This window comes from Myxocyprinus asiaticus, chromosome 4 (genome assembly GCF_019703515.2).
Source record: "Myxocyprinus asiaticus isolate MX2 ecotype Aquarium Trade chromosome 4, UBuf_Myxa_2, whole genome shotgun sequence".
Classification (NCBI taxonomy): domain Eukaryota; kingdom Metazoa; phylum Chordata; class Actinopteri; order Cypriniformes; family Catostomidae; genus Myxocyprinus; species Myxocyprinus asiaticus.
In genome coordinates, this window is record NC_059347.1 from 23,274,749 (window position 1) to 23,299,002 (window position 24,254).

General features: G+C 37.5%; 1 protein-coding gene across 2 annotated transcripts in view; it reads left to right on the plus strand.

Annotated features, from left to right (window-relative positions):
* LOC127432277 (cotranscriptional regulator FAM172A homolog) overlaps positions 1 to 24,254 on the plus strand; it is a 221,560-nt gene that overhangs the window by 78,820 nt on the left and 118,486 nt on the right. For both annotated transcript variants that reach the window (XM_051683180.1, XM_051683183.1), the window contains exon 7: positions 12,684 to 12,899. In XM_051683180.1, coding sequence (XP_051539140.1) covers positions 12,684 to 12,899 — 216 coding nt within the window. The remainder of the gene's footprint in view (positions 1 to 12,683; positions 12,900 to 24,254) is intronic.

Sequence of the window (24,254 nt, forward strand, 5' to 3'; positions counted from 1 at the left end):
TGAATAAAAATTATTACACATTTTTTTTATCCAGCTATCATAAACAAATGGAAAGGTCATTTCAAATTCAAGAAAATGTATTGGTCAACAAGTGCGGGAAACCTGATTTTAGTATAGCAACATTTTCTGGCTTAATAATGAGACATCTCATGGTCAGTTTATGGCTGTTGGGAACGTTTGGTTGTTTATAAATGTATGTGTAAAGGTTTCTCATACTAAAGCACAGTATGGACCAAATGTCCATCATTAAACCGCCGGCTCTCACTGACCTACGATGTCACACCTAGTGAAATCATGTATTTGTTAGTGCCAGCGCTGTGCATGTGCAACTCTCAAGGGGTATGGAGCCTAAGACGAAGCAAACAAGACGTCAATGTTGCATTCGCACCCGCCCACCCCTCACCCCTCCCCTCGCCCGGCACCCAAACAGTTTTAATTATATCTTCTCCCGTGTAGTGCGCCTCAGTAACCAAGGAGCTGACATTGATGCATGTGCTGATAAATCCACAAACACTGGAAACGAGATTAACAAAGATTTTGAGGAAAGGGTGACAGCTAATTTTGCGCAGTGGTCCATGTCTCTTTCAGGAGTGATGTTTTGATAGAGAACCGGCTGAGAATTCAGGTTTCATACGGTGGAGTGGGATTAGATGGTAATATCAGGAGTTGCGGAGCATATGCACTTTTTAAATTGTTTTGCTGATGTTTTTTTTTTTTCTTTTTTTTTTCTCTTATGTTCCATGCATCACTTTGCCAAGTAGCCGTTCTTGTGCTTTTTTATATTTGTACTGATGTCAGAGTAATGAATGTGAGTTGTGTAAGTGGGGAGGGTCTGTGTGAAGGTGGTTTTTTAAAAGATATATGTTTGTTTCTTTTGCAGAAAAGTGATTTGCTTTTAGGTAATCTGCAGGTACTTGGATAGACAAAGAAACATGCAGTAGGGTGAAACAACGACTTAGGTTACTGTGTGTGAATCTTTCTCATCAGAGGCCTTAAACAAGTAAATTGTATCTTATCTACAGCTAGATATTTAAGCCAAAGCCCCTCCTCACCTCACCCAACATTTGAAAATCTACACACTGCAATTTAAAACAATAATTGTATTATTGTGTACATATTTCCATAGTTTGCTTCCATATGTTAAAATCTAAATGTTAAAATACACACAATACATGGTATCCAAATGTTAAATCATAAAAACACTTGTATTTTATGGAATGGCAAAACGCTTGGTGCACATGTTCCATTAATGTTCGGTTGAAAGCTGATGGAAGCAACTGCGGTAAGCTCTGAATTTTCGGTGTGCGAATGTGAATGAGTATATAAAATGAGGAATATCCAGCTGGTCATTTGATCTCAGTATGGTGGCCACCATGATAAAAAAAGAGGCCCAGCCTCTTTTATTAGGCTATAGATATCTTTATTTCTTGAGTATATATCATTTTAGCCATATTTTTCAAAAGTACTTTGCACTTTTAATTGAGGTATAACAACATATCAAACAAGTACTCAAATATCTACTCACAAAAATTCAATAATATCATTAAGGGTCCCGTCCCATGACAGTGTCCCAAAATGGATATAAATATGTCTATCCTTCCCCATTGCACTAGCAGTCCAAATAGCACTGATATAGTGACCAATGTGTGTGTGTGTAACACTGGAACAGTCAGTATTTCTACAAGCATCCTGACTGTGTTCTTTTCTAGTTAAGTACAAATTTACCTCTGAATGAAGCTTCACCTTGAGGGAATGAGACATTTTTTTGGTAATTGCATATTCAGTAGCTGACAAGACAGCTTGATTAGGGTGCAGATTTGAGTGTGTTTTACCTTCATTTTTTCAAGTACTGACCCTGTACTTTATCCATATCATATTGGGCTCTCAAAGTCTTGGAAAACATCAGGGAAATATCAGGGGATTTTAAAATTGTGATTTCCAGGCCTAAAAAATCATGAAAATTAATTCAGTCTTAAAAATTCATATACATTTCTATAGTGAATATGCGTTTTTCTATTGCTCAGAAATTGCTTTTTGTGAGTGTAATCCCCATAAAATGGTCCCTATAAAACTCCTTATCCAGTAATAACAAGTGACTGGAAAAGTCATGGAAATTCATTGGTCAAAAAGTGTGGGAACCCAGTATCACGATTCAGAATTTCATTATGAAATGTATACACCTGTCACCACATAATGTCATCTGTATGTTCCCTTACATCTTTTTTTTTCTTTGTTGGTGCTATCAGCAAGCACTCATCTTATCTGTGGCAGTAGGGTTTGTATATTGAACACGACTGACCTCTGTGGTTTCGAACCTGCTAACTGTCTGTCTTTAACTGGCTTGATCTAATGTCTGGAGAGAAAGGTATCTCTCTGCTTTATCCTTTCTCTCAGAAGACCAGAGACAAGCGATAACAATCATATCTGCCTCTACTGATTCCTCACGTCTCTGTCAGCCGCTTGCGTGTGAATGGGGGTCTTCAGAGACCACTGGCAATCCTCCACTCTCCACCTTGTTTTGTGTCTATATGGCAGAAACATCTTGTAGTTTTCTCTTTTTTTCTTTCTCATTCTTTTTTTCTGCGCTCTCTCTTGTTTCTTTTCTTTCTCTCTCTCTCTTCCCTTTTAGAATCAGTTCCCCATCTTCATTTGCAGGCAGCTGACAGCTTCTTTCACTTTTCTTTGTCATTTTCCCCCTTCTCACTCTTCTTTTGGCTTCTTTTCTCGCCCTTCGTCCTTCTCCATCTGCTTAGCTTTTGTTTGCTCTGGCCCTCTCTCATCCCAACTTGATAATGAGGAATGTGGTGTGACCCTGACCTCCATTGGTCTGACGATGGCCTTTGACCTCCACATGTTCTACTCTGTCCTCTTTTTGACAGCTTGATTAATTACCTAGGTTTATGATTTATGAGTAAGCAAGCAGTTTGATGCATTGTCTTTTAATGAGAATACAAACAGTGGCCCTCCAAAAAAGTATTGGATACTTTACCCACACTTAAATTTTTTTTTAGAATATCTTTACATTATATAATGAAAAATGTCAGCGGCATTGTTTATTTTATTTTTTCTAAAGAAATGTATAGCACAAACACATTTTTCCAAACAAAATATCTTATAAAAATAAGTTTGTTAGGTTTCAAATTAAATAAAAAATATATACAGTATGTTGGACAAAGATAAGTCAGAATATTTGGACACTTTCTGTTTTCAAACTTAGTGAAACATGTCCATAGTTAATGTGTTGAACTACACCTGTGTGAACTTTCAAGGGAACCAGCTTCATACATCCAATAATCACATTAACACCATTTGGTTAAAAGTACTTAAAAAAAGAAAAAAAAAGAAAAGTGAAGTTAGTTCATTGTTTGCAGAAACCACTTGATTTGATATTTTGTTTTAATATGCAATGGCATTCATACAAATTATAAGTGTAGCTTAAGTGTCCAAACATACTTTTTGGGGCCCATATACTGTATGCATTTGTGTTTGTGGGAAAAGGAGTGTGCTAATGCAGTTAGTTATGAAGTGTCTAATATTCATCATTATTGCACAGCAGTTGTTTTACTTGGTTTTCCCATCATTGAGAATAAATGGGAATGGTAATTTCCCTTATTCGTAGGGCGGCTCCACACAGAAAATAATATTTCACTGTTATATATTCTTATTTAAACCAGTGATCAGAGTCACCTTGGAGACCACCAGTACCCCTATAAGCTCTCCTTCTCCAGGGCCACAGTAACAATGTAGAGGTCAAGGGATTCCACTTTAACCCTAGACCCCAAGGGGTGGCCACAGTCAGTGGTGGTCAGTAAGATTAATACCCCGTAAAACACTCATTATTCATACTCAGCCAGAGATGGATTACACAGGAATATGAAGTTTGAGAACGTTGTTCCGCTCAAGAGGCCTTTACCCTCTGGTCAGTTGCTAAATGTCTGGCTTAGTTCTAATGCTCTTTTTATGGCCTCAGTGTGGCCTGCAGTGTTGGACATTCCTTTAAGTCACTGTATACTTGATTAAAGTTAGTTAGGTCTGCTGGGAGTTTGATTATGGACAAGTTCATTCTGAATGTAGTCAGTCTGGTATCTTAAAAGACTTTGAATTGATAGCACCATCCCATAGAATTGTAATTTATTTATAAATAGGCCTTTGCACATTTTTTTCCTGGTCCCCACCTTTTCAATTTTTGTTTAAGTATTTAGGCAAACTTGATTATGGTTTGATCTACCAATAGGAGTGAAGTACTCCCAGCACCATTTAATAAATTTTACCATGTTTAAAACATTCAGCATTATTCTGTAGATTTCTCCCCAAATCATTGCAGATGATATGTCTGGATGAGGCTTCCATCTGTGCCTTTTTAGTTGCTCTCATAAAACGTCTCAGAGTTTTTTCTTTTTTGATGTTGTTTTTTTAATGGCATAACTAAATGAAATGGCTTTAACAAATCCAAGTACATATAGAACAAATGCTACCATGAATTTTAACATATACATCTTTAATAGCGCTGTCTCTGTCACCTTGTTATAAATCAATGTATAATGTACAATGCTGTTAACCTGTCAAACCAATCACCTCTCCATCTCACCCCCTATGGAATAGAGCCACAACTACACTTTCGCTTTGACTCCCCTACTGTCCCCTCTCTTTTCGATACATGTTAATTTATATATGGAACAGTTAGACAGAAATATTGTGGAACAGCTATCATTCTGTGATCTATACCTTCCATCTCCCCCATTAAAACTGTACAGATGTGCTGAGGGGAAACAGTATAGAAATATACAGTAAATCATGGCAAATAAAGGCATGCTCACTGTATCACTAAATTATTCATTCCTCCGCCCTCACCTCTCCATGAGCTCGCCTCTGGACCTCAGCATTGAGCTGATTGCCACACCTGTACTACAGTACATGTCAACTGTGGTGAAATCACTGCTAACACACAGCCTCTCATGGCTTATGTCGATCAATACAGTCAAAGGTTGTGTATTTGTATCTCAGTATCGTAGGTATTTAATAGTTTGTCTGTTTGCAGGTCAGCTTTGTTTCTAGAGCGGTAAACAGTGTTTCCTTTCTGCCACAGTCACTTCCTGCTGAGCGACTGACACGTTGCCCTCCTGTAAAAAGTTGACAAATGATTTCTGTAACATTTACTTACACAATCGATAGCTCTGACAAATTCCACCTGCACCATGATTAATGCTACACCACCCCTTCTTGCCATCTTTACTCTCTCTCATTTTGTCTCTCTCTCTCTTCCCCCTTACTCTTTCGTTCCCTGTCTCTCTTGCCCTCGAGGGATTGCACAGCTCAGTGAAAGCAGATGTGTGTGTTATATATGTGTGTACTGCTGTGTGTCTTCGATCATGAACGAGGTTTCCCAACATCTCTTTGATAACGCCAAAGCCCCAAGCTGTAACTACAGTGTTGTAAACAGAAGGACAGCTTAATCACAGCCATGCGTCTCAGTCAGCTGTGCTGCTCAAAGCCTGGCTCATGTCTTTTCTTTTCTCTGCTTCCACACACAGCTGATTTACTGTATGGGTTTTAAAATCGTAAAAGATCTTATGCTTCACAGTCACTTTATGGCCATTTACAAGGCCCCAAAAGTCCATCTGAAGAATGTAGCACATGCACACATAAGTTTGCCAGTCACACTTTATATTAGGTGGCCTTAACAACTATTTATTAACATTAAATACATACAAGACTATGTATTTACTGTGTAAATACAAGTTGTTCTGCAAAATTCCCACATTTGCTGCTACTGAGGTTGAGGTACGGGTAGGTTTAGGAGTAAGGGTAGGGTTAAGGTTAGGATTAGGTTTTGGGGTAAGGGTTGGGTTAGGGTTAGGCATAAAGTTAACAGTGTAACTACAAATGTAATTAAATGCTAGTACTTTAAATGTAATTACAATGCAACATCATGTATGTACATAATAAGTACTTTGGATCAAATGGTTAAGTACATAGTAGTTAAGGCCACCTATTATATATTGGGTCCAGTTTGCCTATATATTTCCTTGTTTCCTTGGTGCTGTGTGTGTATGTATGGAGGGGCTGAGTGTATTTGTATAGGGGCAGTGGCGTAACTACAGGTAGTACAGGGTGTGTCACACTGGTGCCTGGGGGAATGGGGGACCCCGACAAGTGCTTTGCACTGGGCCCCGTAATATATATATATATATATATATATATATATATATATATATATATATATATATATATATATATATATATATATACAGTGCTGTGCAAAAGTTTTAGGCACATAAGATGTTTCACAAAAGCATTTGTCTTAAGATGGTTATTTATATCTTCAGCTCTTGTATGTCAATAGGAAATATAAATGTTAGACTCCCAAACATTACTTTTGCAAATAGAAAAGATTAGAATAGAAGAACAGGGAGCCCTGCAACAGATGTCATAGCCCCCACAAAGTCCCCCACTGAACATTGTGTCAGTCTGAGATTACAAATAGAGACAGAAGCAACTAAGACAGCCTAAATAGATAGAAGAACTGTGGTGAATTCTCCAGGAAGCTTGGAACATCCTATCTGCCAACAACCAAGAAAAACTGCATTTTATATACATATATATACTTTTATTTTATTTTTTTGTAAACTTTATTCAATAGATTAAAGTTTAAAAGCCAGTTTTTGACTTGCATTGTCAGGGGCCATTGCGTTCTTGCATTTAAAGTAAGCTTGACAGAGCGCAACAGAATGCAGGGGTCTTTTGGTGCATTTTACAAAAGTTCTTTTAACTTGACCTGACTTTAGGAAGGTAACATCAATAAACAATTTTGGTTACTCATTCCATATTTATTTATGAAATATAAATTACTGATGTCTGTCGACAACCTGTAATACGCTTCCCTCATCTCATTATGATCCCTGATGTTGTCTTTTTTCCATTGCACATAAAAGTTATTTTCCAATTAAAATCATGGTTAGCTTTAGGGTTTGGGTAAGGGGTTAGAATATATGGTTATGTTCAGGTTTGGGGTTTCAGTTAGGGGTTTGACTTAGTGAAAATCTTCAAAACGCTTGTTCAAAACCTAGATGTTTCTCTTTCTTCCATGGTACAAGTTTTTTCCCCTATTAAAATCAAGGTTAGCTTTATGGGTTAGACTTTGTGGAAAAATCGTGCTAACTTTGTTTGTTTGTTTTTCTCTTGGAATAAAAGCCGTATATGTTTTTGTTCAAGCCAACATGCAAGATTTCGTTACAATCTCATTAATTGTTACGACTTGGAACAACCCTTTAGAATGTTTGCCACCCCAAACCTAATCGATAGTGATAACGTCATCATAATAGTTGTATATAATGCATTGAATTGCGATTGTTTTTGTCTTGCATACTGTACTTGCATATTGAATTTTGATTTGTCTTTCCTTACTTGTTTCTTTTTAACCATCCATAGCCACCTTTAAACTGCGAAGACAGTGTCATCTTGTATCGATTCTCGTGCACAGCCGGGTGTCATGACAACAACAAAACGACACTGATGGTACATTTGATTAATCTAGAATCAAATCCTAAAACCTAAGCTTATCTAAAACTTTGGTATTTTTCCTCTTACATTGAGTCCATCATTTAAGAGTCTTTGGTGCTGTGTATATGTGTGTGTGTGTGTGTGTGTGTGTGTGTGTGTTTACCCAGCCCCTCCAATCAGGGCAGGGTATATTTGTATAGAGGGGCAGAAGGGACTGGGGTTTCTGTGGGTGGGGGGTGAAAGCAGTCTTAATCTCGCTGAGAGAAAAAGAGAGGAGGTTTGTGTGTAGTATCTTGGAGAAAAGGATAATGGCCTCTCGCACAGCAGAAAAGAAGCCCATGTAGCGCTGCTGACAGACAAGGTCACCCAAAACTGTGAGGCAGGGACTAGAGGTGGCCTTGAAAGGCAGGCCTCAATCTTAGCGTTGCAGGGCTCAGGTTTATAGTACTGTATCATGGATTTACATTCACCTAGAGGGGCACATCACACCGGCTTGTAATGAAAGGTTGTAAAACAGTGCCGTGATCGTGGCTTTCACCTATTTTTTTGTCTCACAGTATGTGATTGGAGTGAGCGATGTGTTCTTGACGGTCAGTCGGTTTGGATTGTGTGTAGTTGGATTCTGTATTTGTAAGGGTAATGCAAACGTGATTATGATTAGCACATTTGCTTGATATGCTTAAGGGTAAAATTCTGTGTTTTGTAATCAAAATTGTATTTTCTATTCGCATCTCTGTGTGAGATTTTGTGTGTGTCTGTACATTGAGCCCTCAGATCATCTGTTCCCTCCACAAATCGGCGTGCAGTGTCCTTGATTTCTCTGCCTCTCGGATTGGCTAGACTCCTCTGCCATGGGCATTTTCACAGATGAGAGCCAATCAGAGGAGAGAACACAGAGATGGGGGGGGGGGGTGGCAGGCCAAGGCCGTGCTGTAATGGAGAGTCTGCCATCGCTTTTAACACAGAGCAGCTCAGTACCTCCCACTTTGATCGCACACGCATGAATTGTTACATGTTAACATGCTTTCTTATTGTAAGGCCTAAACCATGTTGATGTGCCAAGGTATATGTCAACTCCTGTGCGATTGGATGCATTTTTATCTCGCACATGCACAAACACATGCACTCCTGACTGTTATCAAGCACTCTTTGTATCTGTCAAGTGTTGTTCTCAGCGCCTGGCCTAAAGCAGTATACACTTTACTTCAGCAGAGATAGAGAGACAAAAAGAGCGAGATACTCGAACTTCAAGTCCAAACAAAAGGCTGCAAATAGGTAAAAAAATTTTATAAAATGGGGTGTCCGTCAAAGCTTAGCTAAAGGTGCAGTATTATTTCAGATGTCTCATTTCAGCCAATCTGACTTGAAATAGATTTTATTTGTGCTGGCACTGAGAGCGGATAATTTAGGGGACACAGCATCATTGCTGCACTTTCAATTATACAATGTCAAACCAAATAGTCAGATGCTGTGTCAGAATTGACCTTTTTATCAAGGGGCAATATTCGTACATATCGTATGGAGTACTTTTATGATATCTTGATGCTTTTGTTTATATATGAGAGCTTTGTTTGAGGAACACATTTAATTTAGTTAAGGGTAACGGTTGATTCAGTTGAAATAGTGTCTAAACCCATAATTTCATAGGACTATAATAGAATATTATAAAATATATCAAGCTTAAAATGCAGGATAACTCATACAAAATAATAAAATTCACTACTGGAGATCTGTGTCACTTTTGGTGCCGTTTTTGCCCTGAGCTTTGTTTAATGTCCGACCCTCGTCCGATGTGTGTTTATGTATGAAAATGTGCGAATACTATGTGACAAAATTTTAATGGTAATCGATCCTTTGTACCATTTGTTTGGCAGAATATTAATGTGTGCTAGTTCTTTACTTTGCAAGCTTTATGCATTCCCACACCCTGGTTTTTAAATGGGGCTCTTAAAAGGTGAGATGTTTTGTCATATACTTAAAACCACATTGATAAAAAAACCCCAGAGAATTTTCCAGAATGTCGCCGTGGTGTCAGTCACAGCACTGAGAGATCAAGTCATTGTTGTGTTACGTGTAAGAAGTCTGCTGGTCTGAGACAGGCGGACAAAAGAGCACTAAAGAGCGAGTCCAGTGACGGGTTATGGGGGTCTCAGCCCCAGTGAGGGGCCATGGTGACCTGCACTGACCGCTGGGCCCAGGGGCCAGACCCCGTTGCTGCTGCCACTCAAGGAGGTGCTTGCCAGGGCAGGAGGGCATGGGAAGAGCCCGGGATATGAAAAACACATCGTTAACTGACAGAGAGAGGCCCTTGCGTCTCTACAGATAACAAGACACACAAGATTACAAAGTTCCAGCACTAAACATAGCAACAGAAAAGCCTGACCACGGAGGCTTGTCTCATTTGTCAGTAACTGGTATAGGCTTAAGACTGACATTCATCATTAATCTTTTCATAAAAATATCTACAAATATCTCTTATTCAGGCTGATAATTAACCATTATCACTATGGTTATTGATAATATTCATTGTTATAGTGCTTGCAGTGCAGTACTGTTTTGAAATTTCTCCTCGTTTAACTCTTTTCCATACATTTCTGCAATTAATTCTGCTCAAAACGGCTTCCGTACAGACTCCATGCAAGCTTTGTTTTTTGTTTTTTTGTAAAAGTTTTGCTAAATTTCTGCTTTAAGAAAATCTAAGCAAATTAAGCTTAAAATTCTCCATTGACGTGTATTTTTAGAAAGTGTGCTACTTAAAATTTAGCTGACAGCGAAATGACGTCATTGTAATATTTGCATGCTGAATTACGATTGGTCATTTTTGTTGTATTTATTCACATACTGAGTTGTGATTGGTTGTTTCTTTCTTGGGTCTATTTGACCATCTTTGGTCACGTTGATTCTCGGGCACAGTCAACAGAAAATAAGATGCGGGTTGAGTGTCAAGACAACGACAAATGTGGCATTGCATTTGTGCAGAACCAGCGCCTAAAAACCTAAGCTTAAATAAAACTTTGGTATTTCCTTCTGAAATAAAAATTGTATTCATCATTAAAGATGTCTTTGGTATTATTATGTAAAATATATCTGAAAACTACACATACCACTTGTTTATTTAGGATGGTAATGCACAATTACCGTTGTTGTTCTATTATTTGTGTTGTCATCATTATTATTTTTATACCAATGTATGCATCTATTTGGAAAATGTTGGGATACATTGGAAATATTACATTCTGCATGAAATGTCTTGAAAGACTAATTAGAGTTTATTGCAGACAAGATGTCTGATCAGTGCTGTAAATAGGAGACCACTGGGGTTGCATGAACTTATATAACCATTCTGCATTCAAAACTAGGCTCAGTCCAAGTCTAGTCCACTCCTATGTGACCAGCGGTTTATACAGATGAACTCTATAACCAAATAAAGGGCAGAGGAGAGTTTGTTGGTCTCACCAAGGCTTTCGGTCTCTTTCTCGGTCATTTATCCAACCTGCCACCAGTGGGCAGTGGCACAGAGCTTCACTCAGTCTCTCTCACCACACAGTCTAACCACAACACCACACTAAGCGCCAGCCGGCATCACTTATGTGACATTAGACTGCCAGACAGGAGCAACTAACTACAAATTCAAACCCTTGTCTGGTCAGTTTAAACTAACTTTCATATACACCACAGCTACCTTTGCACACCACATGATGTCTGACTGGATTAAAAGAAAATGATGTTTATTTTATGGGAAAATGAATCAAAGTTCAACAGAAATTAATTTCATTGGATGTAGTTGTGTAATTTAATAATCCAATGTGGTTGTTGTGTTGATTGTTTAATGTGCTAACTTTTTTCATCTTGTTTTACATTTACTCTAAATTGAATAATGATTTTAAAATTTGTTTATATGTTTAAGCAAGCAGCTAATAATGTAATATTAGTTTTGTTATTTTTAGTTATTAGTCTTATTAGTATAAAGCAGGTGTGAGCTCTTTTGTATTGATTAGGTTGTGAAAGTGCTTGCTTTGCATCCATCATGTGAAATAATTCTAATTGTTAGCTATCGACAGAAGCTTAATTTTTAATTAACTGTTTTGGAAATGACACCTTTGTTTCTTTTCTTCTTTTTTTTCCTGCTATGTAAATTGTTTGAAGTTCTATTAAATTGTGTTGACATTTTGCATGAAAGAGACCAGTCGAATAGTTTAATTATAATATGTTTTGTGTTATATGTGGTACAGGAATGTATATAAATTAACATTTACATTTTCAAAGAAGTCAGCTTTTTAAGCACTTGCTATGGGAAAAAAAGTGAGTTTTGTTGTTGGCATGGTTTATTTATTTATTTATTTATTGTATGCTCATGGGTCATAATTCACCTCAAGCAGTCCAGAACAAACTTTGATTTGGTTTGGTGATTATGTTCGACGGGAGTGTATTGTGCAGAAGTGTTTGAGCTGGGCAACACAGCATATCTGTCTGCTCTCCAAATTGAAACTTTATTACCACTGGGAGACACTGATGCCGTAGAGGTTTTGATGATAAATATTCATATTTTAATTGTTAGCTTATATTACTCTTTTTTTTTTTTATTATTCTAATTCAATATGCTTGTTTAAAAGCTGAACACAACAAAACTCACTAACACATTAACTGAAACTGAAAACACTACTAACATGTATAAACTAAATTGTTTCTGTTCATATTTGTTTAATGCCACCAGATATATCAAAAGAAATGTGAAAAACTTCATAATGTTTTCTTTGAATGTTATGTCTTTTGATACTCTTTTTATAACAAAACTTTTTTTTTTTTTTTTTAAGCCCACATTTTTCTCCACAATCTATTTACCATTATTTAATGATTTCGAAATGTATCTCAGTAACTACATTCCTCTTTATGCTGAATGTCAACGTACTAACCATAACCGAAGCTGGATTCTAGCACACATAAAAGCAGCACTGACCTCGGTTCTTCATTGAGCACTGGCTCTAATCCCTCTCCCAACAGTTCATTCCTCTACTTCATGCCGCACAATGGCATGACTCACAGTGCTGGCATACACGCCTCTCCCCGGACACCTTGCTTTATTATGAGGGACCGGTTTGTTTTGGCAACTCAAGTACAATGAGAAAGAGCACTGGAGCCTGTTTATTTGTTTATTCATTTGTTTGTGTTTTTGTTTGTCTCAGGAGGGCTACGGGGTGATTGTGCTGAACCCCAACGAGAACTCTCTGGAGGTGGAGAAGACTCCGGATCTGGCCAACAGTCCGTCCCCGGATGCCTCTGATGAGCCAGCTGAAAAGAGAGAGAGGAAGGAAGAGAGGGACAACAAGAAAAAGAAGGACTTTTATGAGAAGTATCGCAATCCTCAGAAGGAGCGGGAGACTGAGCACATCCCGATACGAGTGAGTGGTGTAGGAAAGAAGAAGGGTATGAAAGAGAGAGAGAAATGTGGGGTGAAACAGAGGGCGAGAGGGGGTTTAAGGCAGCTGAGCGAAAGGGCCACACATGTGTGGTCAGATTTGGTGTGTGTGTCTGTGTGTATGGAGGGTTGGGCCATAATCCAGTGAGTGTTTGTGAATGTTTGCTGAACGACCATAGTCTTGTTACTCTTTATTTTATTCTCTTTAAATGCCCTATGGATTTGCCTAACAAGCATGATTTTCTTTCCTATTTTGACATATTTCATATTGAAACAGGAATTTTGGTTGGGACATTCATACAGACAGACAAACAGACAGACAGACAGAATTATAGATAGATAGATATATGGATGGATGGATGGATGGATGAATGAAGGGATAGAACAAAGAAAAGATGAAAGAAAGAGAAATGAATAAAAAACAAAATCTTTGTAAAGAAAGAAATTAAGAAAGAAATCATATTTTTGGTCTGTTGTTCTTAAGATCATCACATTTTAAATGTCAAGGCCTTGAAAATTATTTGTCTTTACGCCCCCATTAAGCAAGCCAAAGGCGAAAGAACACAAACTCCATTAGATGTTAGGTTATGGAGAAAAATATCCTTGGGAGAAACCAGGCTCAGATTGGAGGAGCCAGTTACCCTCTGGCTGTACAGCATGAATATAATGCCAGTATTAGTTATCTATGTGTAGTATAAGTCTTGTTTTATGTGAGTTATAAGCACAGTAGATGTTGGTGGGAAAAGTTTAAAACTAATGGATTGTGTATGAACTGTAAGATTAATGATTAAGTGTCTTTGAAGTCCATCCCAATTGACTGCCGAAGTGCATGCAGATGCAGTGTCCTTTTTATTTGTCTGATGAAGGTTTTAGTTGGCATTAATTTATTGTCTATATATTCCATTTTAAGAGACTGTAGTCTCCTCTGACCAAGGTGATGCAGGCAGAGGCATTTTGTATTGAAAAAGGAATTTTGGGTGGGGCATTCTGATAGATTCAGTATGTAGATAAAGTATGCACACCACAAATACATGCAATTAAAATGAATAATTTCTAATGCAAAACCACAAGACAAATGGATGAAACAAGGAAACATCAACTGGAAATTGTCTGCAGAAAGTTAACGCTTTGTTTTATCACCATTTGACGGCCACATCATATATCGGCCTGTGTGTGAGACACGTCACACTTCTTGTGCTGTCATTTACTGCCGTTGATTCACTAGTGGTGTGTGAGCTGTCAACACACTTCTAAGGCTACCTTCTCTCTCTCACACACACACACACACACACACACACACACACACACACACACACAGAAAGATAGACACACACACGGCAGGATGAGGTATAATTATCTGCACTATTAACATGAAGTCAGCTTTAAAACTGTCATACTTCTCACTTTCCTTTTCTTTGTAAACAAATTCTCTTAATTACCATCTTTTTATCACAGTAAAGGAACTCTGACACCTATCATAACCTAAAACATTCAGTCCAGGGCAGAATTCTGTAGTGTTGCCCAGATGAAGTTGTTTCATCAGCACACACACATTTAGACACACAGTAAGAGAAAAAAACATCTATGAACTAGCCATCAGTGAGTGTGAATCTGAGATTTCAACACCTCGTCCGTTTTTTAGGCGTTTCATTACTGTTGGTGTGGTGAGCAGGAAGGCTGCTGTGTGTAAGGGAACAGTTCACTATCAATATCTATAAGAGCTCAACACTGCTGAAATCTTCATGTGCTGGTGTGTGTTTATGAGTAAGAGACAGAGAAACAGTGTGTATGTCTCTTGGAGGACCCGCATCACCCTGAAGAGGAGGAAGGAGGAATGGAAGAACCCATATTAATGTCTTGATAAATATTTCAGCTGGGATAGTTTAGGATTCATATAATGAGTAGACTTAGCATCTTTCGCTCACTCTCTCCTCCTGAATCTTAGCAGTGTGAGATCGTTAGACTAGTCCAGTTCTGCAAGATGGCCTTGAAGTTTTTTACACTCGGACGTCTGCCGGCTTTACACATTCCACATTATGTAGCCCCGGACACGAGCGAGCTGCACCAACACAAGGATGTGCACTGATGGCTAAGTGTGTGTGTGCTTACATACAAATTTGTTGCCAGATTTATTCTAAATAAGACCAAATCCAAAAATGGATGTCCTCATTTGGAAAATGGTGATTCATAAGTAAAGTATAATTGTGCAGTGTGTGTATATATATATATATATATATATATATATATATATATATATATATATATATATATATATATATATACACTACCGGTCAATAGTTTTGAAACACTTTCTCATTCTTTATTTTTATTTTTTTTATTTTTTTCACATTTTAGAATAATAGTAAAGTCATCAAAACTATGGAATAACATAAATGGAACTATGGGAATTATGTTGTGACTAAACAAAATACAAAATAAATCAAAACTGTGTTATATTTTAGCATCTTCAAAGTATTCACCCTTTGCCTAGATTTTGCAGACATGTACTCTTGACATTTTCTCAACCAACTTCTTGAGGTATCACCCTGGGATGCTTTTTAAACAGTATTGAAGGAGTTCACATCTATGTTGGGCACTTATTGGCTGCTTTTCTTTATTATTTGGTCCAAGTCATCAATTTAAAAACTTTTTTTTTTTTTTATTAAATTTTAGATTTATAATGAAATAAATTAATATGGTGGCACAATTATATTTTTGTCTACAAAACTAATTTAAACATTTAAGCATACACCTTCAGATCAAAAGATTTTTAAGATCATGGGAAACATTTCAGTCAAGTGTTTCAAAACTTTTGACTGGTAGTGTGTGTGTGTATATATATATATATATATATATATATATATATATATATATATATATATATACACCGATCAACCACAGTATTAAAACCACCTGCCTAATATTGTGTAGGTCCCCCTCGTGCTGCCAAAACGGCACCAACCTGTTCTTCTCACCACAATTGTACAGAGTGCTTATCTGAGTTACTGTAGACTTTGTCAGTTCAAACCAGTCTGGCCATTCTCTGTTGACCTCTCTCATCAACAAGGAATTTCTGTCCACAGAACTGCCGCTCACTGGATGCTTTTTTGTTTCTGTAACTGCTGATCTCTTGGGATTTTCACACACAGTCTCTAGAATTTACTTTGTTGCCAAAAACAAAAAAGCATCCAGTGAGTGGCAGTTATGCGGATGGAAATGCCTTCTTGATGAGAGAGGTCAACAGAGAATGGCCAGACTGGTTTGAACTGACAAAGTCTATGGTAACTCAGATAACCACTCTGTACAATTGTGGTGAGAAGAATATCATCTCAGAATGCTCTTCTGAGATGAGGATTGGTGCCGTTTTGGCAGCACGAGAGGGACCTACACAATATTAGGCAGGTGGTTTTAATTATGTGGCTGATCGGTGTGTGTGTATATATATATATATATATATATATATATATATATATATATATATAATTTATAATTATAATTATAATTATATTTATTTATCACACATTATACATTTGCACATATACAGTGAAATTCTTTTTTTTCACATATCCCAGCTAAGCTGGGGTCAGAGTGCAGGGCCAGTGTATATATATATATATATACACTGGCTCTCTCAAAGTTGGGAATAATGTACAGATTTTGCTGTTTCGGAAGGAAATTGGTATTTTAATTCACCAAAGTGGCATTCAACTGATCACAAAGTATAGTCAGGACATTATTGATGTAAAAAACAGCACCATCACTATTTGAAAAAAGCAATTTTTGATCAAATCTAGACAGGCCCCATTTCCAGCAGCCATCATTCCAACACCTTATCGTTGAGTAATCATGCTAAATTGCCAATTTGGTACTAGAAAATCACTTGCAGTTATATCAAACACAGTTGAAAGCTATTTGGTCGTTAAATGAAGCTTAACATTGTCTTTGTGTTTGTTTTTGAGTTGCCACAGTATGCAATAGACTGGCATGTCTTAAGGTCAATATTAGGTCAAAAATGGCAAAAAAGAAACCGCTTTCTCTAGAAACTCGACTGTCAATCATTGTTTTGAGGAATGAAGGCTATACAATGCTTGAAACTGCCAAAAAAACGAAGATTTCATACAAAGGTATACACTACAGTCTTCAAAGACAAAGGACAACTGGCTCTGACAAGGACAGAAAGAGAAGTGGAAGGCCAGATGTACAACTAAACAAGAGGATAAGTACATCAGAGTCTCTAGTTTGAGAAATAGACGCCTCACATGTCCTCAGCTGACAGCTTCATTTAATTCTACCTGCTCAACACCAGTTTCATGTACAACAGTAAAGAGAAGACTCAGGGGTGCAGGCCTTATGGGAAAAATTGCAAAGAAAAAGCCACTTTTGAAACAGAAAAACAAAAAGAAAAGGTTAGAGTGGGCAAAGAAACAGACATTGGACAACAGATAATTGGAAAAGAGTGTTATGGATCTTAACCCCATTGAACTTTTGTGGGATCAGCTAGACTGTAAGGTGCGTGAGAAGTACTCGTGAGAAGCGTGGGGTGAAATGTCACCTGAGTATCTGGACAAACTGACAGCTAGAATGCCAAGGATCTGCAAAGCTGTCATTGCTGCACGTGGAGGATTTTTTGATGAGAACTTTTTTCAATTTAAAAAAAAAAATTGTAATCGTAATTTTTCACGTTATTAATGTCCTGACTATACATTGTGATCAGTTGAATGCCACTTTGGTGAATAAAAGTACCAATTTTTATTGGTAGCAAAATCTGTACATTATTCCAAACTTTTGGCCGCCAGTGTATATATTATTATTATCATCATATATATCATATATTTTTATTATTATTATTATTATCAGGCTTTAGTTTAAGTGCTTTGTTTGCTTTTTAATTTTTATATAACTAAAAACCTTTAGCACATTGTCAGTTCTGCAGTGTTTTTCAATTTCAATTGTGTTCTTTTATTTTTGTTCAAAGTGTATCTGCTTCTCCCTCACGATTTTTTTATATATATTTTGTTTATATATATACATTGAACTTCTGTAAACAAACATGCACAACCAAGTTCTGAATAAGAAACTGTAGCTTCCCAAGCTACAAGCTACTCATAACTTATAGTAGTTAAACTAGTCTATTTACTCTTTTAAAGTAGTTGCACTACACTACAAGTTACTAGCAAAAAGTAGCTAACAACATTGAAGCTATTTAAAGAAGAAAATATATATATTTTTAATATATAATGATAAGATAATATTATTTAATTAGGTTGACATTAAACAAATTGAGTGACAACATTAAATTGAACTTATACATTTATACTAAATATGAACTAATACAACTAGAAGCACCCTATTTTATTAATCAAAATATAGTGATAAACAACAGCAATTAACGAAATATTTAACTTTATAAAGAAGGCAAACTCCCTTTAAATTGGATTTATGAATCATTTATGTGTCTGAATGTACTAGTTCACTAAACTGAAATCCCCAATGCAAAATATAACTAATTGTTTATTTTAAACTGTTCAATTACATGAACTGTCCAAAAACTGTTTTGTGATGATACAGTGCTTCTCGTTACTGGAAAAGCTACATTATTGTGAAAATAGCTGAGCTAATGCAACGCTACTGAAAAAAAAAAAAGTTTGTGTCTCTACTGTTAGTGACTTTCTAAAACTGGTACAAACATCACCATAGACGTTAATATTCAAGACGATTGGCAGCCAATTGTTAAGATTTTAGAATCGATCATTAAAAAAAATGTCGATCGACCACTATTCTTGAATATTGCAGGACTGACATGTCCCCATCAATGTTTATGGTGGTTATGGCCCTGCACAGCACAACACACACACACATAAATGCATTTGCTGTTGTGAAGATTGCTAGCCATTTATGACAGCAAACACTGAACGCCTCCCTGTACTCATACCGTATACTGGAACCACACACATGTCATTATTTGGTGGTGCATACGGACATTATGTCCAGTCAGATTACAGATGTGTTGTAGAATGCATTTTTTACAAATTTGTTTCCGCTCATTCGTATAAAACTTTAATTGCACCAATGAACAGGTACATAAGCGTGTATGTGTGTCTATATTTGTGTGTGTTTTCGCCTTCTCTCCACCCATCCTCTCAACTCCTAGAGTAGGAGGCGGGTCACACTGAGTCCCATTCTCCCAAACTTTTTAATCTTTTATAGTGGCATTGTACACTGCTAAACCTCCTCTCCTCCCCTCCTTGACTCCCCGTAGAGCACTAGACCACCTGCACGCCGCTTCGGCCAGGCCCTGCTGCTCTGTGCTTTGGTTGCACTGAGTTGATTAATGCACTTCCTTACCCCCATTAAAGAGCCCTTAACTGCCTTTAGCATTCTTACTTTTTAGCCACCCTCGGGTTGGAAGCCCCCAGCCCTTCCTAATCTCCCTGCACTCTTATAGATCACAGCCCCTGCAGCCCACGTCTGCAGACGTCCAAGAAGAGGGGTGGACATGAGAACCAGGGGGGCTGAAATAGTGGGGGTGGCATACAAACCTTTTTTGGGAGTTCACTTTACTCTGAATTTGATGCCTAATCCAGTTACCTATTTTCTGTCAGCCAAGCGGAGGAATAGCAAGAACAAAACCCACATTCAGAGCTTAAGAAGCTTCCAAAGATTTCATTCAGGCCAGAGCGGACCCAGCTTAGGGCCCCAGCCCCAAGGGGAAAAGAGCAAGTGGACAAAAACCCCAGTCCGCTCAGCCTTTCTCTAAAGCACCCACTTATTTTTGTAAATGACTTGAATCCTTCTCCTAACACTTTTTTCTCACATTTCTTATTGTTGCTTTTTTTTTCTTAACGTTCTGAGTGAGAGAGAAAGGGAGAGCACTTCGCAAAACATTCAGAAGCAGCAGCTTGTGGGAGGTGTTTTTCTTTTCTCTTCGTGCTCTCTCCATCTCTTCGTTTATTCTTTTCTTAAGTGCCTGCCGAACTTTAAGTGTCAGATCCTTGTGGAGATGGCATGAGTTTATTGAATGCTTGAGCACAGCGCTTCTGTCCGTCTCTTTCAAACATCATGTACACTATGACCTAACATGAGAAAAATAAAACATCCATTGACATTAGGCCTCTGCTTTACATTGTTTTGCAACACAAAGTGCTGCCTCTTGTCTGAATACCATATGATTTATAAGGCAATGGCATTTAAGTGTCACACATGTAATAGGTGGCAAATAATTCCAAACAATACAAGGATGGCCTTTATAAAGTTGTGATAATAATGTATTTGCTACTCATTCCAGCACAACACATTATGATTTGAACCAATTTTCATGACAGACATGTCTTGTAGTATGCAAAAGATTGTCTCTCCAAATTAATAAAGTCAATACCAAGGACAAATAGATATGGTGCCTATACAAATAAAAAAATAAATAAATAAATAAATAAAAATATATATATATATTTAAGTATTTGGACACACACTTAAAAATATGCATGTCTTTGCAATATGCAAGGAAATATCAAACCAAGTGACATTTATTTTAAAGAAATATAGCACAAACGCACTTGTTAAGCAAAACTTGTCACAAAAGAAGGGTTTTTGAAGAAAATAAAACAATAGCTGTATTGTTCAGTAAATTGGACACTTTCTAGTTGTCAAACGTTAGTTTACCACAGTTAATATGATGAACTATGCCTGCCGTTACTCTGCTAAGGAACTTTTGTGAACTTGAGGGGAATTGATTTCATACATCCATTAAAAATCAACTCGAAACCAGTTAGTTAAAAATTGCGATAGTTCTGAGAAAATGTGTAGCATCATTTGTTTGCAGATGCCATATTTTTGTTTGATAATTATTATCTTAAAGGATTAGTTTGCCCAAAAATGAAAATTCTCTCATAATTTACTCACCCTCATGCCATCCCAGATGTGTATGACTTTCTTTCTTCTTCAGAATGCAAATCGTGATTTTTGTAAGAATATTGTAGCTCTGTGGGTCCATAAAATGCAAGTGAATGGGTGCCAAAATGTTGATGCTCCAAAAAGCACTTATAGTAATCTATACGACTCCAGTGGATTCATTTATGTCTTCTGAAGTGAAACACAAGGTGTGTGTAAGAAAAAGATCAATATTTAAAACTTTTCTTACTAAAAATGAATAAGGGTCAAGCGCAGTGTTGTTTACAACAGACGAGCATAGATAATCATTCAAAGATGCCTCATTCAGCTGGTTTTGATACGTATACTGTGGTTCCATCTTGGAACGTTCAACAAGGAAAGCTGTTTGAATTGATTTGAATGCAAGTGAAAAGAGGAGATGCCTCAAACTAAGCTCCTTGCTCAGACCACTGCATAAACTGCTTTTGTGAGGAAACAGTATTTTGATCCATAGAAACAGCTGCTAATAAGGGATCTACGTATGAATATATAGGCAGAGGAGGCTTACGCACTTACGTCATGGGAGAGGCAGTTTGAACTCTCATCAACGTACAAACCTCAAGGAAGAAAGTTTTAAAAATTGATATATTTCTTACACTTAGCGTTTCGCTTCAGAAGACATTACTTAATCCACTGGAGTTGTAGGTATTACTTTTATGATGGCTATATGTGTTTTTTGGAGCTTCAAAATGTTTACTTGCATTTTATGGACCTACAGAGCTGAAATCTTCTAAAAATCATAATTTGTGTTCTGCTGAAGAATGAAAGTCATACACCTCTGGAATGGAATGAGTGTAAGTAAATGGTGAGAGAATTTTCATTTTTGGTGATCTATTCAACACCAATATTGTGAAGTTATTATGAGTTACAGAATTGACTTCTCCCCAAAGTCTCTCCAGAAACCTACAGGTTTCACCAACAAGGTTTTGATAGGAAGTCACCATGAGTTCAAGGGGTTACGGCTGGTGTTCCTACTTTGTGTGCTTCTACGGCGTTCTTCGTCTCCACAGGAACAGCATCCATTATTTATCTCTCGTCTTCTCTCTGCTGTTCCCCTGGGGATGAGTGGAATCCGTGTTTTGGAGATGTACTGTTTCCCAGTGCTTGGCTCATACATCCCTAACCTACATGTCTATTAGATATGGCCCTACCGTGCCGGAGATGTCATGAGACTTGTATTCTGGCTCGGCTTGTATCAGCCTCAGTCAGTGCACAGACAATTGTGGAAGTCTTCGGTGTATGTGAACTTTGGCCTTGAAGACTTTCCACATAACCCACATTGCAAAGACAAGCGTGGCTACCAGACGTGGCTTAATTAAACTTCTGAACCAGTGATATGACCGGAGGTGAGGTCAGAATCAAAGGTTATGTGGTTCTCTGCTGTTAAAAGTGTGTGTTGGGGTGTCCGTGTGCGTAAGTGTATTTTCTTTATTTTGTGCTTGACTTTTGTACATTGGATTTATGTGGTGGGGCATCTGTGAACTTATATACAGCATATTCATACGATTTTTTTGTTGTTGTTGTTGTGGTCAAAGCCACAGTGTCAGGGTGTTATAGGTGGTTGCCTGGGTGGTAATATTGCAAGAGGGTTGATAGAGTGTTCTGGGTGGTTGCTAGATGTTTCTTACTGACCAAAGTCAAAAGGGTCCAGCCCTCAATAATATTCTAGTCCCTAGATTAATAAAAGAGTCCTTCCTTCAATGTAAGTCTATTAGGAATGAGACAAGAGAAGCATATTACTGCTAAATGACATGCATCAATCATTTTTATTGCATAAATCAATAGCAATGAGTAAGCAAATATGTTCACAGACATTTCCTTTCTTAAAAGAAAGTGTTGGATAGGAGGCTGGCTAAAATTTGATACATGTTTTGCTTCTGATACTTGTATTTGCTGCCTGTATTGTGACTTTAAAATTTGTTTATTGGTTAGTCTGAAAGTTGAATGTTTTTGTATGAGCCGAGTTGAATGATATCTTACAGTTTTGCTATCTCGTAAGAATTATTACTAGTTGTCATGAGTCTGTGTTGGTGTGGAACAAGTTAAAGATATGAGCAGTAGAAACAAACTTGCTTGCCCTACATATGATTCATACAAGGCTGTGTTTATATTTTACAAGCTATATACTATGATTATATACTCACGTATTTTGATATATGTGGCAGAAAATACATAACATCTTTCGGCAGAGAAGGCAGATCTATATGAGTTGTAGTACCCCATAAAATATGGGATAAAGGTGATTGACAAGTCTCGAGGTGCTTTTATTTATTTATTTATTTTATAAATAAGTGTTTACCAATCACAACACCTAAAATATAAATTCCCTTATACATTTGTGTGTATTTAAACCTGAAATCTTGACATTGTTAAAAAAAAAAGAATAAAATGATGGACATGTTGTGTCAACTATATCTTTATTATGGACGTATATACAGTACATATAGAGAGAGATACAGAGAGAGGAACAGAGAAATGTGAAATGTCTTTGTGTCTGAAGCAACTGTCTCTGTGTGCCTGTATATGTGTTATCCTTTGTTATTTTTGCATATGAACTGCTTGTCAACCCTTGCCACTGTCTGAGATCTCCTCGCTCTGAAGTGGTGCATTGTAACTGCTCTCAGGGTGAATCCTGCTGAAACTCCACTCAGATGTCTGCTCCCAATCTTCCCGTTAGGTCAACCAAAAAACACATCCAATCTGCTGTCAGAACCTAAAGCAAGGCCCTTCACAGCAGACCTTTACACACAAACCACTGTCTGTGCTGCTCGCCCATGTCTTCTTCCCCCTAACATCAATTAAATAGAAGCAGTAATTTAATTTGACAATCACAGGCTTTGAGTGAGACAGGTTGAGATGTCACAGAGATGACCTTTCTTCCCACATGCAGCCAAGAGCTGTATTTTGCAGAGGCCTTTTTAGTTTGTTAATGAGATATTGATTTGAAACAATGCACTACCAAATTTCTTCAAGATTATCTCCATGCTAACAAGGTCACAGTGCTGTCACAGTACAGTCTTGTGTTTATCAGCACCAAATCTCCACCTCCTTTTATAAAATTCCTTTTCTGTCTGTACCCCCGCCGCCACCCTTTTCATTTCCTGTCTTCCCTAAGCATGTTGTTATTCTGTCCACATCTTCCCCATTGGCCGCGTTTGTCATCTTACTGGCTTTCGGTGGGCTCTCTAGTCGTTAATTACTTGTGATTTTCAAATCATCTCCTTAGTTCATGTTCTCTCCCTCTCCCCGTCCCCTCCGCAAGATATGAGGGCTCCAGCAGCAGTCGCACTCTTTTCTCAATGAGCACCTTGTCTGGAACTGACCAGGTGTGGAGGGCAAATCTGCAGAAAGTGAGTGCCAGTGCTTGTTTTGCCAGCCTGAGGCATCTAGTGTTCCATGCATGCTAACAGCG